The sequence below is a fragment of the Mauremys mutica genome, chromosome 1 (assembly GCF_020497125.1).
Source record: "Mauremys mutica isolate MM-2020 ecotype Southern chromosome 1, ASM2049712v1, whole genome shotgun sequence".
In the NCBI taxonomy this organism is placed as follows: domain Eukaryota; kingdom Metazoa; phylum Chordata; order Testudines; family Geoemydidae; genus Mauremys; species Mauremys mutica.
The window spans coordinates 91,550,224-91,565,731 of NC_059072.1; the positions used below are offsets into that span (position 1 = coordinate 91,550,224).

The 15,508-nt window shown below is 45.6% G+C and overlaps 1 protein-coding gene across 3 annotated transcripts; it reads left to right on the forward strand.

Moving 5' to 3' along the window:
• Positions 1-1,351: 1,351 nt before the first annotated feature.
• CENPM (centromere protein M) lies at positions 1,352-13,760 on the forward strand. Of its 3 annotated transcripts, none has more exons than XM_045002397.1 (6): positions 1,352-1,665; positions 2,447-2,526; positions 6,336-6,434; positions 7,608-7,687; positions 8,201-8,292; positions 13,698-13,760. In XM_045002397.1, exons 1-6 carry the CDS (start codon positions 1,609-1,611, stop codon positions 13,743-13,745), a joined length of 456 nt encoding a protein of 151 aa, XP_044858332.1. In that variant the 5' UTR covers positions 1,352-1,608; the 3' UTR covers positions 13,746-13,760. The 3 variants fall into 3 exon arrangements, with proteins under 3 accessions (XP_044858332.1, XP_044858333.1, XP_044858331.1); XM_045002398.1 differs by lacking the exon at positions 13,698-13,760 and adding an exon at positions 10,177-11,317; XM_045002396.1 differs by lacking the exon at positions 13,698-13,760 and adding an exon at positions 9,820-11,317 and having other exon boundaries at positions 1,362-1,665.
• The last annotated feature ends 1,748 nt before the right edge of the window (positions 13,761-15,508 follow it).

A 15,508-nucleotide genomic window follows, 5' to 3' on the forward strand; every position in this document is an offset into this window, starting at 1 on the left:
TCAGAAGTCAGACAATGACTAAGCACTGTACTGAGGCTCTGTGCTGCAGATAGTGAGGAAGGGGACTGGAAAACATTCACTTCCCATCTCAATTGTTGATTAGTGTTGCTGTGTGCCGTTAAATATCTTTTGTATTTCATCCCAAAGGTAGCTGCATTTTAATAGTGAGAAAATGACTTATAGTTTGCACATACCAATGGCATGTTATGACAGTTTTAGTAAGGCATACAACTCCTCACATGTTTGGGCGGTTCAAAATGGCATCCTCCATGTGGCATGACCTCACATATACGGTCAAACCTGGGTCGAGATCACGCTGTGCAAAGGATGCCACTTTGTTCTACAAATGCCGTGTGACATTACATCCTCACAAATGCCATCCTTCATGAGGATTGGACAGTCACCCTGAGCGCTGTCAGCTGGACAACATACAGCCACTCAAGCGTGCAGGCAAGGCAAGCCTTGTATACACAGACAGCATGCCACTGGTGTGTAACTCCTTCCCTCTCTTGCCTAAAACCCCAATCGTTTTTTTTAATTCTTATTTCACTCTAGGAGCATTAGTCTATTTGTTTCCCCTTCTGTAAAATAGAGCTAATATTCATCCTCCCAGCCCAGTTCAGAAGGTTGTTGTGATTAGTTAATATCTGTATAAACACCAGGCATCTCTATTAAACTGCTTTGTAGTACCTGGATAGAAAGCACCTATAGAACTGCCAAGTATTATTTATTATTATGAACATCCAACCTGAGTCACCATTATGTATGACTAATGCCAGTGGTGTCCCAATACCACATTAATTCAGAGATGGCAACTGGTGGCCATGGGGCCGCATCTGGCCGGCCAGGTCATTTTATTTGGCCCATCACAGCCCCCCTCGGGGCAGGCGCCCCAGTGGCACCAGGAAAGGCGCAGGGCACCGAGGGGGAACGCCTCACCTGCACCCAGACACACGCCTCACCTGGCACAGGAGCCACTGCTGGGGGGTGAGCTTGCTCTCCAGGCCCCCCGGGGCAGAACCTGGCCCCAGCATCACGTGCCCCGGCTCACCCCTGCCCTGGGTGAATGAGCCAGGCTACTGGCATCAGGGGCGAGGGGGATCCTAGCGAGGCGGGGCCAGCAGCTGACATTGCCCCCGCCCCCGCCGAACACCCTGGGCCGGGGACTGACAGGCCCTGCGCAAGTCCCCAAGCGGGGCTGTTGGGCCAACCTCCCCCGTCTCGCTAACGCGCTGCTGGGATCCAGGCGGCTCAGGCACGTGCAGGCCGCCCCAAGCCGCACGCGCATGAACACGGGGCCGGCTTACCCCCAGCGAGGCTGCGCTGCGCACGCAGCACGAGGGGAGGGGGAGTGACGCGCGTGCCAGACGGCCACGCGCCGGGAGGCCGAAGTAAGGTCACGGAAACGAACTGCGCACTCGCGCGCTGCTCAACCTCACACTTTTTTCGCAGGCTTCGCCCGCCCGTGTAGGCGCACATGCGCAGTGGCGCGCGGTGATCTCGCTCCGCCTACGCTGCGTGCGTTGGGCGGTCCGACGGGTGATGACGCAGCGCGTGGTGGCGGTTTGAAAGCCTGGCGCGACAGAGCCCCCGCGCTACTCTGCAGCGATGTCGCTGGTGAAGCCTTTCGACAAACTCCCGACGCTCAACTCGGCCACTATCTTGGTAGGTCTGTGAGGAATCCGCGTCCCGTCCCCTGCCCGGAGCGCCCGGGACCAACAGCCCCGTTACCGCCGCTTCCCTCCAGCTAACCGTATGCTTCGGCCAGTCGGCGCCGTCCGAGGCCTTTGGCCACGCCCTGCGCCCTGATTGGTGCTCTGATTTTAGTATGCAAACAAGTCGCCCTGCCTCCCCAGGGGCCTGTGCTGATAGGCGGGGAGGTTTGTTTGCCCCGCCCCTCAGAGCGACTGTGGGCAGGTCTCGTGCCCTCCCCTGGCTAAGCAGGATCATGTCTGGTCAGTACCTGCACAGGGGACCCAGTTGGCGCAGGGGCTGGAGGGGTGACTGGGCCATGCGTGCTCTGCGGATGGCTACCTGAGCCCCAGCCTGGCCGTGGGGGATGCGGCCCTACCGAGGGCACCTCCTCTGCTGGGCTACAACACTGACACCCTAGTCGCCTCTGTTCTCCTTAACCTGTGCTAGGTGTTCCCCTAGTGCCAGGGGCTTCAGAGACCTGCACAACTGGACACATGTGCCTGGGGTCTGATGGGCACAAGCCCAAAATGTAGGGCCAGGTGGCTGCAACTTCTCCCCACAGATGTGCTGTTTGCTGTTAACCAGCTGCCCCATCATGCCCCAGAAGTGGCTGCCTGTGTGTGAACCATCTTCCCCGAGCCTTGTTGTCCATAATGTGCCCTGGGACCTCTCAAGGTGAAGGGCACTAGCTAGTGACTTCCCTCCGTCTTTTGGTTGCATCTCTTACAAGCCATTTTCCCTTCCTGAGCAGTTGGTGGGCACGGATGAAAGTCAGCAGCAGCAGCTAGCAGAGGCAATTCTTAAGGAGAAAAAAACCTTCAAGATAAATATGTAAGTGATGGGAAAGAGTGGAACAAAAATCTTCCCAATTCAATTCTGAAATTATTCTTTGCTAAGGTTTATTTGTGTCTTTTTCTTCTAGACTCCATCTCAAATTGAGATCTGGTTAGATAGGCTTGTGGAAGTAGTTTTGGTTATGGCAGATTAAGTTAAAACTGAGGCACTGCAGGAAATGGATAGTGATTCAGTATGGCTGCATCTGCACTTGTCAAATGCAGACCTGAAACTCACAGGTGCAATATCCACGGTGGTAGCAATGGAATCAAATGTAATCCAATGATAGAATTTGCTTTTCTGAACCCCCAGAGCACAATATTGCATCGATGTGATTGTGCAACTGCAAGCTACAACTTCTCAGTAGGATTTAGGTGTATGTACAAGAGACAAGTTGCATTTTCTTCAGGAAATAGCAGTCCACACCTGATTAAAGGGGGAGAATATTTGTTTTCACATCCGACGAAGTGGGTATTCACCCACGAAAGCTCATGCTCCAAAACGTCTGTTAGTCTATAAGGTGCCACAGGATCTTTGCTTGTTTTCATTTGTTTACTGTGCATTACTTAGCCCTCTGTGGAATGGTCTACCCTGCAGCTGGGGACATGCCTCCTGATGTGGGCAGACAGACTTGCACTGTCTCTGCTCAAGCTAACACACTAAAAATAGCAGTGTGGCAACCGCCACCTGGGTCTGAGCTTGGGTGCCTAACCCGAGCCATAACTATGCTGTGACAGCCAAGCTGCTATTTTTAGTGTGCTAGCACGAGTCTGTCTGCCCTCCCTGATACCAGCTGCAGTGTAGACATACCTCATATAGCCCAAGTGCTTGGAGATGAGTGCTGGGTGCAGTATAAGCATCTAAATAGATTTTTTTTTTTTTTTTTTTTTTGGTCTGTGTGGGTCTTCCATTCAAAAATGGAAACTCTCTGAAATCAATAGGGGGAGTCAGGCAGGTGTGCCTCACACTACTTTAAACTGATTAGATTTCAAGTTTCCTTGTAAAATGTCCACTAGCTGCAATTCTTATCCTACACGCATCCTTTTATGTATATGTTATTCCTCCTCGCGTTATTGATTTGCATTTGGAATTTTAACTCCAGCTTAAATGATAACTTCTGTCTGGGAATTCCCTTTGTTGCTAATGTAATGACTTTGGCAATGCATTAACTTGGATTTTTGGGAGAAGGGTATATTTCTCTCGCTGCTTCAACACTAGTGATTCTAAAGCAGTATAATTGTCCACCAGAACTCCTGAGAAACTTCCAAAATCCACAGCACAGCACAACACAACACTGTTTGGACCATTCAAGGCCATTGGCAAGTGTTGCCTGATCTATTGGTTGTAGGTGAACTACATTACCACAGTTAGCACTCTGGAATTTGGTAGGTTCTTGTCCCAAGATTAGGCCAAGTATTATCAGAATTACTGTTCAGCTGGGAGCTCCAATGTGCACAGCAATGAGAACACTCACACTTAGGAAAAACCTTCTGTATTTGTAATAATGTTATTAACACAATCAGCAAACTCACAAACACTCCAACCAAGCAAGGTAGGTAGATGTAATACAGAATGAGTGGAGCGTCCCTATACTTATGCCGGCCCTTGCAGAACAACCTGAAGTGTTAGGTATCGTCTTCCCCCTCACTATCATCACCATCATCAATGGTCATCACCCTGGCATCTCCCAAGGCATACAGACAATGGTTCAGCCAGGTTACATGGCATTCTTGTGGTCAGATATCTGCGGATGTCTCTAGCTTAAAATATCCCTAGCTGATATAAACTAACATCTTGTGGTTACCTGTCAGCAGTTCAGTCATTACCACATTCTGTCTTGTGATACCTTATGATCTATGGTTGGTCTTTGTTAGCTACTTATGCTTCAACTTTTTTGGGCCTTATGCCCTAATTAGTTTAGCTAAGCTATTGGCCTACAAACATCAAGACCTGTAAGACCACTGCATTCCTGCCTTAACTTTATACCTTTGCCTCAGCTATCAAATGCCTATAAGCTGTAAGTGTTACAAAGGTACAAGATTTGCCAGATATCATCACCTGTGCTGGGGACCTCCAAACCATTCTGATTGTAATTCAGCCATGGAGACTTTCCAAAATATGCAGCTCCACTTCCTAAACATGATAAAAGGCACTAGATCTGTCCCTTAGGATGACATTTTCCATAAATGTCATCCTAAGTTTTTAAGCCAAATCATTTTTGACAAACGGTGTTACAAACAAAAGTATTTTCCAGAGAGAGTTTTCACCCTTAAAATTTAAACTCTCATATCTCAGAAATGACTTCCAATTTTTTTCAAAATCTGATCAAAAAGATTCTCCCTTAGCCACACATAAAACACACTCTGTTGGAAGCTGAAAAGATCACTTTTTGAGCATTGCAGGGGTGGTTATCATTAAATATACCATAGAGAGCTGGTTAGAAGTTTTAATTGGGAAGATGCTACACTCTCTCTGATACATAGATAAAAAAATACTGTATCTCCTAACTTACAGAACCTCAAGGTACTTTACGGTAGGGGTTCTCAAACTGGGGGTTGGGACCTCTCGGGGGTCACAAGGTTCTTACATGGGGGGTCGCGAGCTGTCATCCTCCACCCCAAACCCTGCTTTGCCTCCAGCATTTATAATGGTGTTAAATATATAAAAATGGTTTTTAATTTATAAGGAGGGGTCTCACTCAGAGGCTTTCTATGTGAAAGGGGTCACCAGTACAAAAGTTTGAGAACCACTACTTTACAGGATAGTCAAGTGCTACTGAAGTAGACTCTGATGTAGAATGCAAAGCACTATTTACTGACATTACCCTACACACATGCAGTGTTGCCAAGGAAGTACAGTGCTGCATTCAACTGTAGTTACACGAGAAATTTTAGGCCCCTAAAATGTAATTATTGTAATGGAAAGACAAACTGTATTATACTGTTCTCTTAGGTGTGCTATGTGTAAAATATCTTATTTAAACGAACCAAAGCCATAGCTGGCAGAGCATTAAAGGATCTTATGATGAACACATTTGGTATGTAGTTTGCTCAGAAGTAAACGCTGTAGCCAGACCATATCTGGTACGAGATCATGACAGCTACTTGATTTGAAGTTGATCAAGGAGACCAGGTCTAACACCCTTCTTCTGACAATTAAAAAAGGAAAAACAAAAAACAACCCTGCTGTCACTAATGACTGTGAGGAGTTGGAACCTCTGGTCCACATCTCATCTGAAAGATGACCTCTAACAGCACACAGTTCCTGATACCTTGCTAGGGCTTTTATAGGGAAGAGTCCAGTACAAATCCTTGGAGAAAACTATTGTCATACGGGATGGCCTCATTAAGCAGCTTGGAGGGAATAAAGTTCATGCTACCAAATGTCAATTGTGGCTGTTAATGACTGTGAATAGGCTTATGGGTGACACCAGGAGTGCCATTTAACCAAGCAATGAGTCTCATCAACTGCTTATAGCCATTGAAATACATGGCACTAAATTAGGGTGACCAGATGAGAGAGAGGAAAATATCGGGACACGTGGAGGGGGGAGTCTGCCGGCGGAGCTAAAAAAATAAGGCGAATGCTGCCGGCGGAGCAAAATATCGGGACAAATTGCGTCCCGACCAAAGATCGGTCGGGACAAACACCTAAATATCGGGACGGTCCCGATTGGGACATCTGGTCACCCTACACTAAATCTGTTCCTGCTAACCATTCTAGCTAAGTAAGTGGCTGGCAAAATGGATTCTGCTTTGCCCCTCTATTCAGTTTGGGTAAACTTGCAAACTTATTTTGTCTTTCAGCCACGTGGCGACCTCCCTCCCTTTACCTGCTGAGAGAGATCATATCCGGCCCCGGATTGATCTGATTGCCTTTATGATTAACATGCAAAGCAAACACAGGTAAATGCAGAAGGGGTTGGAACAGTGGAGGGAGAACTTGAGGAAGGAGTTAGTTGTTAGTTTAACCTGGGGTAAACTGATCCAGCACCTGCATCATTGTGATGGTTAGAAGCCCACGGAGCCATTGGCTTTCAGACACTGGACTTGCTGTAGTAGAACAGATCAATAATTCCTCCAGCAGTTATCCTGCCTATGGCAATGAATAAATAATATGAAACCTGCTTTCCTATAACACACCTAACTGTGCAGTGCTCTGCCATAGCAAGGAGGGTGGAATTTCTTTCTGATCATGCTATTAATTTGCTTATGCAGAGTCAGGTGCATGAAATCTGAAAATTTATCATCTGTAAAATGGAAACAACATACAGGTTGGTGGTGGGTGTTACGGTGTTCTGACAGCTGGCCTACCCTAGGCAGTCTTAATTAACAGTCCGATCTGAGTCAATGGTGTGTACAGGTACTCTTTATGATGGCATTGCTAAACCAGGTCCCTCTGGGATTGGAGCTCCATCAGTCAGCAGGACTAACATGATCTTTGTCTATCTTATCCCTTACCTCTCTCAGATGTGCCACTGCACCTGAGTGTTGATTCAAAGAGAAAACCAATCCTGTTTTTATTTTTATAATGAGGATAAAACTTTATTGCTGGGAAAGGTAAGAGTGTTGCCAAAGCCACTTCATTTGTGACCTTTGATTCTGGACTCGAACAGATCTTCAAAAGTAACCGGTCACACTGGACAGCCATCTATATGAAATTCATTATAAAATACAAGTACTGGGATTTTCAAAGAAGACTAAAGGAGCGAGGTGCCCAGTGGGATTTGGATGCCTAACTTCCTTAGGCTCCTCTAAAGATCTCCTCCAAGATATTTATTCATTTGAACAGTATCCTCTTACTCTTGATTTTTGTTCTCCTTTCTGTCTATCTCATGGCTTCTCTAGCACCCATCTTTAGTATCTAAACACAAAAGAGAGAGACTTTCGAAGGCATAAATGGCAGGTATACCCAAGTCAGTAGGAGGTGGATGTCCATCTGCCATTTGTGCCTTTGAAAGTCTCTCCTTTTGTGCTGCTCTGGCTTCCTGGGTGCTGGTGACAGTACTAGCACTAGCCTAACCTCTGGTTTAACTGGATTATATGATGGTTTTTTTTTTTTCTTTCCTTTTCCATCAGTCTTAGGAATGTTGAAGCTTCACTATCACACATGGATGCCAACTTCTTCCTTGGGAAAGTGTGCTTCCTCATCACAGGTGGTATGTATGGCCGAGTAGCTGCCTTTTTCTTTCTCCTCCTTCCAGTGTTTCATCACTTCTTATTCTACTCCTTAGAACACCTGGAATGGCTTCACCTTAAACAAAACAAGCCAACAGCTTGTCACAGAAGCTTTTCTTTAAATGTTGCTGAATCTCATCTCTTTTCCCCAGCTCAGAACATGGTTTTTGACTTCACTTGGTCCTTCCCTTCATTTCCTCCAATCAGGTGTCTCTTTTCTGCCCTTGCCCCCATGGATACGAATTGCAAGATTGATTTGTATGGAATGGCAAAATGTCTTCCCATGGACTTTTCTTAATGGTAATCTCAATGCCATTCTGTTTGACCTGCTCACCACTGCCTGAATGAGCTTTGCTATTATGAGGACTATGCTGTATGCTAGATTTGGATCATTTGTGGAACTAAACATTCCTCAGTGCTCTTCTCCACTGGGGATGGGCTGTGGAATATTGCAAAACTTTCCCTAATGCCTTCCTGTTTTCTCTCTGGCGAAGTTGGTAGGATGAATCACTGCAGCGTAGAGATGAATGCTGTCCGGAAACTGGGAAACCTCTACTGCAGCCCTGTCCTATTCTGTGAGCTGGATGTAAGGATATTTAATTTTGTGGTTGGGGGGGATGGTGCAGGGAGGGGCGGGAGATGGGGGTCAGCAAATCCTCCTATTAACTAACAATATCTGGTATGTCAGCAATAAATCATGATGAGGTGTGTGGTTAAACCTAATACCAGTGTATACTGCTTGTATATTTTGATTGCAAAGACCAAATCCTTGCAGCCACTCAAAGTGCAGGTAGTGGAGTCAATGTGCTTCTAGAAACTTATTCTTGTTTTCATTTAAATAACCTCTATTTAGATTGTAATAGCACAAGAAGACACAATCCCTGCCCTATAGAGTTGACCAGCTAAACCAACAAAGGATTGGAGGAAAGTGAATAGGGAAGTGTTATTTACTCCTTCACATAACACAAGAACCTGGGGTCACCCAATGAAATTAATAGGCAACTGGTTTAAAACAAACAAAAGGAAGTACTTATTCACACACCACACAGTCAGCCTGTGGAACTCGTTGCCAGGGGATGATGTGAAGGCCAAAATTATAACGGGGTTCAAAAAAGAACTAGATAAGTTCATGGAGGATAGGTCCATCAATGGCTATTAGCCAAGATGGTCAGGGATGCAGCCCCATGCCCTGAGTTGTTTCTAGCCTTTTACTGCCAGAATCTGGGAGTGGACGACAGGGGATGGGTCACAGATAATTGCCCTGTTCTGTTTATTCCCAGTGAAGCACCTGGCATTGGCTGCTGTCAGAAGACAGGATACAGGGCTAGATGGACCCTTAGTCTGACCCACTATGGCCATTCTTATGTAAAGGGATAAGCAAAGTGCTCAGGGTGATCAGAAACCCACATCTTGATAGCTACGAGGTTGATAGTAACTAACTGACTTATTTGCCGCGTGGATTTTCCCCTCTGAGACGTGCAGCCCCAGTACACCAGTTCCCTGAAACATTCTGTCACCTTGCTGTGAACCCATGAGCTGCCATCCCCATCTGTTATGCAATTGCCCTGCAGCTCGCACATCCCGAACACTTCCTGTTTCCCAAGCTCTACAGCGTAAGGCACAGCACCTCCTAGAGGGGCACGTACTTCATCCCTGCAGTCAGATGTGTACTTGGGGGTGGGGGAATTTATCGGCTGTGGCTGTTTGAAGGGCTGGGGGAAGAGAGCTTGCATAATGGAAATGGCTTGCTGCTCCCTTGCACGTAATCGGTCATCCTGAATCTAGTGACTGCCTCTCCTACCTTCCCTCTTCAACCCTGTGGCTCTGCTGCCCCTTTTCACTCCTTCCTCCCTCCCCCTCTCCCCAATTTCATACCAGTGGGTTTGGGTCCCAGTACTTCTTCAAACAGGCTTTCAACCTTTTTGACTCTGCCCCCTTCTTCCCACTGGCCCTAGATAAGTAGGTGAGCAGGTTTGGGAACCTCCATGTCTAGTTGATCTGAGTCCCACTTAACTTTGGTTCCTGCCTGCGCCTCAGCACCAACTAGATTTTCTTTTTTGTCCCTTTATTTTTAAGTAACTTGTGGGTTTTGGTTTTCTCCCTCTGCTTCCAGTCTGAAGGAATCAGAGTTGCCACAGCTCAGCGGCTGCTCCGGATGTTGCAGATCTGCGCTGGTCACGTGCCGGGGGTTTCGGCCCTCTTCTTCAGTTCTTTGATGAAAAGCTCCATTGATGAGTAACCTTGACGTAAATCCATTGTCATTCTTCCTGTCCACACTCTTCGATCCTGTTTCAATCTGCAGAATTAGACGGAAATGGGAATTTTGTTGAGACCCTTTTTCTGTTGATTTGTAATGAGGCCAGCTCATCCCATGCTGCTGCTTGCTTTTGTTACCTTTACAGGAAAGGCTTGGTTCCTGTTTGGTGGGTGGTGGCTGGAGCCATACTAATGAATCTCCTTTCATTCCTAGGTCCCAGTTTGAATTAACCCCGTTTTGTTAGTGACCAAGAGCTGTGTAGCCTTCTGAGAGCTGCATGGGAAGTGGGAGATGGCCAGGGTCCTTAGGTCAATGTGTATCCTAGCAGGTAGGTGTACTTCAGAGGCACAGCAGTCATGGAGAGAAGTATCAGAAGGCTGCTGCCTGCTCTCTGCCTAATACCAATGGACTATTTCACCAGGGAGAAAATAGTAAATCATTAGAAAGAGTTTTGCAGTATTCAGATTGAAATAGGGCACTTCTCACTAATGCAAAAAATTCACTTACCCATAAAGCCCCTTGAAGGAAGAAAGCCAGTTTAGCAGCCACCATATATACAGCAGTTGGCAGTAATGAACTAGCAGTTGAGGGATATGCAAAGAAAGATTGCCTAGCCTTCTAATCCCCAAATATCTAAGCAGAGAGGGAGGAGGGGCTTAAAGGAGATAGCCCAGCAATTTGGCGTTTTTTTTTTTTCTTTGAAAGAATGGTCATCTTTTGTTATACAGCCCTAGCAAACTGCCTGGCAGGTAAACTCCCCCCACCTGACTAATGAGTCTGACAGTCCTATTCAGTGCTGTGTCACTGCAAGTCAAAAAGTCTCCACAGGACAGAGAATATCAGAGCATCAGAGGAGGTGGGGCAGTGTTGATAGTCCAGGTATGTGTATGGGGGCATGGATTTGCTCAGCGTGGTGGTGAAAGTGTGTCTATTACACAGAAAAGTGCAGAAGTCACTCTTCAATGAGTTTTATTATTCTAAAAGTAAAGATCCACAAAATGGTTCCTCTCTAACAAAGTTTGATTTCAAAGGGCCTAACTTTCAGAATTGCTGAGTGCCTCTGAAAGTCAGGTCCTTAATCTGCATTCCTCCAGCTTCCCTGGATCTTGTGCCATCTCTGCTCTTTCTTCATGGGTGGAAAGGTGTAATGTGGCTAACCTGGCTATAAACATGCTGCATAATGTTTTTCTTACAGATTGGACATGCCTATACATTTGCACTGTGCCTATAAACCCCAAAGTCAGACTATACTTGTCAAGACACAAATACCAGTAATTGTACTGGGAATATACCATGAATCTGATACTATGTGCTGGAATATTAAGTTAATAAAATGTGTAATATCTAAAAACTAGTCCAGACTCTCTCTATTCTCTGGTAGCATTCACTGATGCATAGTGTGGGTGCGCTGGGAAAACAGTAGGTATTTTTCATCAGTGGTGTAGCTACACTGGTGCTACCAACAGTGTAAACTGAGTGTGGGAGTTCTTACCAGCTTGTTTAGCTTCTGTTGTATTAACTTGAGATGGGTTGCAATTACCACTTCAATCCACAAGATGGTGCTAAGACCTCATCACTGGAATAAACCCCTTAATAAACATCTGAACAACCTTCCTGAACAAATGGTCTAGGCTCTTCCATACCGAATAGGAAATAAATCTTTTTCTAGAATAAAAAAACCTCTTAAAAGACGTCCCTTAAGTTAAACCAGAGTGGTGGGGGTGATCCCTCACACTGAACTAATGAATACAGAGCCCCAGCCCCAAGTGCAATGCAGGTTCAATCAGCTCTGGGTGTTGGCAGTCATCACAGAAGGGACTTAGGGAGGCTCTGCGCCTCCCTAACACCCTGAGGGTGCACAAATCCCATCTACAATCCTCTTGACACCGTGACCGTGGGGAGGGAGATGGAGAGGTCTCCAGCAGCCAGCTTGAACAAAAGAGCTAAAATGTTAAGCTGTGTTTCTATGTCCAAAAGCAATGGCTGCAACTCATGGGAGGAAAAAGCGGAGTGGATTTTCATGCCCATATAGCAAGAATTCAAAGCCCACAGCAGCTCAATCAATGTGAACTATTTTCAGCTAGTGTTGTGGATCATGATTGCAGTAGCCAAGGCCCTGTCCCTACTGGCATTATGGTGGTGCCAAAAAAAATGAGGTGATATTTCCTCCTGTATATTTTGAGAGTGCTGTCTCAGCCCTGCTTTCCCTTTGGGTCTCGTGAAATAAACCAGCACACAGTTTGGAGGAGCCAGTAGTTTCAATGTGATCTTGAAGCACAGGTGCAAACTCATGTGGGTGGGTAATTGAAATGGAAGAAGTCCAGTTTAGGTTCTTTTGTTCCCTTTACTAGCCAACGCAGGATGGTTCCTTATACTATATTCTCCTGACAGTTGTCCATTCTACTTTTAAGTGACTCCGACAGTAGAAATCAGATGAGTCATTTAAGAACATAAGACTGGCTGTACTGGGTTGGACGAGAGTCCATCTACCTCAGTATCCTGTCTCTGACCATGGCCAGTGATCAATGCTTTCAGAAGGAATGAACAGAATAGGGCAATTTTCGAGTGATCCAGCCCCTGTTGTCCAGTCTCCACTTTTGGCAGTTGGATGCTTAGGGACACCTGAAGTCTGAGGTTATGTCCTGACCATCCTGGCAAAGAGCTATTGATGGACCTATCTTCCATGAAGTTGCCTAATTCTTTTCTGAACCCAGTTATACTTTTGGCCTTCACAACATCCCATTACAGCACGTTCCACAGGTTGACTGCATTGTGTGAAGTACTTACTTTTATTTATTTAAACCTGTTGCCTATTAATTTCATTGGGTGACCCCTGGTTCTTGTTATGTGAAGGGATAAATGACACTTTTTCTACACCATTCATGATTTTTATTTTTTTTTAGATTTCTATCATATTCCCCCTTCATCATTTTTTTTAAAGATGAACAGTCCCAGTCTTTAATCTGTCCTTGTATAGAAGCTGTTCCATATCCCTAATCATTTTTATTGTCCCTTTCTGTACCTTTTCCAATTCTAAAATACCCTTTTTTATGATAAGGTGATCAGAACTGCTATTCAAAGTGGGGGCGTACCATGAATTTATATAGTGGCATTATATTTTCTGTCTTGCCTGTCCCTTTCCTAATGGTTCCTAATGTTGTTAGCTTTTTTGACTGCTGCCACTGCTCATTGAGCAAATGTTTTCAGAGAACTATCCACGATGACTACAAGATCTTTCTTGAGTGCTGGCATCTTATTTAGACCCCATCATTTTATATGTATAGTTGGGATTATTTTTTCCCAACAAGCATCACTTATTTAATAGCCATCACTTTCTTGGGAGTTAAGGTTAAGATTCTGTCACAGGTATTTTTAGTAAAAATCAGGGACAGGTCATGGGCAATAAACAAAAATTCACAGAAGTCCATGTCCTGTCCCTGACTTTTACTAAAAATGTGTGTGTGTGTGTGTGTGTGTGTGCGCGTGTGCAGGGAGAACTAACATTGGGAGTGTGGCTGGGTGGGGCCGTTGGGGGGCCTCTGCTCTAGCCCCAGAGGGCCCCTGCTCTGGCTGTTGCGGAAGTCATGGAGGTCACAGAATCCATGACCTCGGTGAGAGAATCGTACCCTTAACGATAGTCTAATTTTTTTCTCTGGGATGAAAGTCCTCACTGTGCTCTTCACTATCATCACCCACTTGTATGACTTCACCAATTCTTGCCTTTTTACCCTCAGACTCAAATCTGTGTACCCCAACATGTCCTCCCTCATCACAGCCCTTGAAGAGAGAAAATGCAGAAACCCATTTGTCCTACTCTCCTCTGAGACTTTTTAAAGGTTGTTGAATCTCTACTGCTTCAAGATAAAATCTAGTTCCTTCAAGAGCAGCTGTTTTCCCCCCCTTTCCCATGGCAAACATTTCTCTGGTGGTTAGAAAGGCTGTCCTCCTTTACCTATAGCCCTGATCAACTGATCTTTCTGTAATGTAACTGGAGCATGCCTGAGAGTGTGATGCTGTCTCTCAGGTCCATTACATTTTACAAATAGAAGTTCTTGGGACTCATCTAAAGTGACAACCACAACTATGTAAAGACCTCTGGGAACTGCTGGCTGTTTGTTTAGACAGGAGACAGCAAGGCCTGTCATGGAGCCAGGCCAGACAGCCAAAAATATCTTGATCTAGACTCAAAGCACAGCTTTAATACTTACTAGAGATGGGTTATGGAGGTGGCATTCACAGCTAGATAAGGTTTACGGAAGGGTTGGAGGCTGAACTAGGACTACATTTAGGCTCCACCATGTTGAACTCTCATGAGAGATTTAGCCAAAACTGTAGAAATCTAGTGAAAATCAATTGTTTGTGCAATGTGCCACTATCCTGCTCTTCATCTCTCTGTGCCTCCGTCCCCTGCCTCCCTCAGATGCTGTGAGGATGAGTCTACTAATGTCTCAGGTTTGATCTACCCTCAGAAGTTCTGCCAGTATATCTTGGTTGGTTGGGGTGTGATTTTTTCAAACCAATTTAGTTATGCCATCAAAACCCTCCTAGTGTACACACAGTTATATCAATATACAAGTGCTTATACTGGTGGTTATGCCAGTCAAACTAGTATTGGCGCCACTAGTATAAGCAGTTCTAAACCAGACCCAGAAAACAGGCCATTCCTGGGTTTGGAATTGACCTGGAACCAGAATCATAGAGATGGGTTCATATCTGGGGACATAAATGTGGACCCTTTGCAATTTGGTGTGGAATTGGGGAACAGTGTGTGAGTTCAGATTCCTGTTTAAAGATATCTCCAATATTTATCTTTTGAAGCCTACTAGAGTAGTTACCAAATAATCCAACTGTCCATGTAGTATAGCTAGAGGGTGTTTGCTAGTTAAAATCAGTGCAGGGACTACACTAGATGAGGGACGTTGTGATGTTTGTGAGTGAAGCTTTGGTAGCTGCTCTCCCGAGTGTTGCAGTCGGTGGTGACGCTAGTGAGATGGTAGGCGGTACACTTTCTGTTGAGTCAATGCTGAACTGATGGTACTGTATGGTGTTAGAGGACACTGAATAGCTGCAGATCTCCACTGCCAGAAGAGAGACAAAACAAAGGTCCCAATGCTGATTAGAGAAAAGGAAAATACTTGTTTTCCTTTTGTCTGGTTTCAATTTTGATTTTATACGAACAGGGGGCTTAGTCCCGGCCGAATTCCAGCTGTGCTGTTTATGGTCTGTTGGCCTAATTCCCCCTGAAGTTTCCACCGTGTGGCATTATTCACTTCCTAGCCTAAGCTGTTGAACAGCTGCCACTCTGCAGCCTGTAACTAGCTGTCCGTTGGTGGGAGGGATGGGTCCTGGGCAAGACAAAGCAATGACTGGTGTAGCACAGCACCGGATGGCAGAAGGGCTGGGGTCTTTTTCTGACTCGGCTCTTGACTTTGTGCATGTCCCTTAACATCTCTGTGCCTCACTCTCCCCATCTGTAAAATGGGTCACATCTCTGTGAATTACCAGTGTGTTAATGAATGAATGTACATTTGTAAAGGGCTTTGAG

Bases quoted from the DNA above. Each gene is read 5' to 3' on its own strand.
- CENPM (XM_045002396.1), top strand. From the start codon at position 1,609: ATGTCGCTGGTGAAGCCTTTCGACAAACTCCCGACGCTCAACTCGGCC. The intron at 2,527-6,335 runs GTAAGTGATGGG...TTTGTCTTTCAG, and splicing joins AAAACCTTCAAGATAAATAT to CCACGTGGCGACCTCCCTCC. The intron at 7,688-8,200 runs GTATGTATGGCC...TCTCTGGCGAAG, and splicing joins GTGCTTCCTCATCACAGGTG to TTGGTAGGATGAATCACTGC.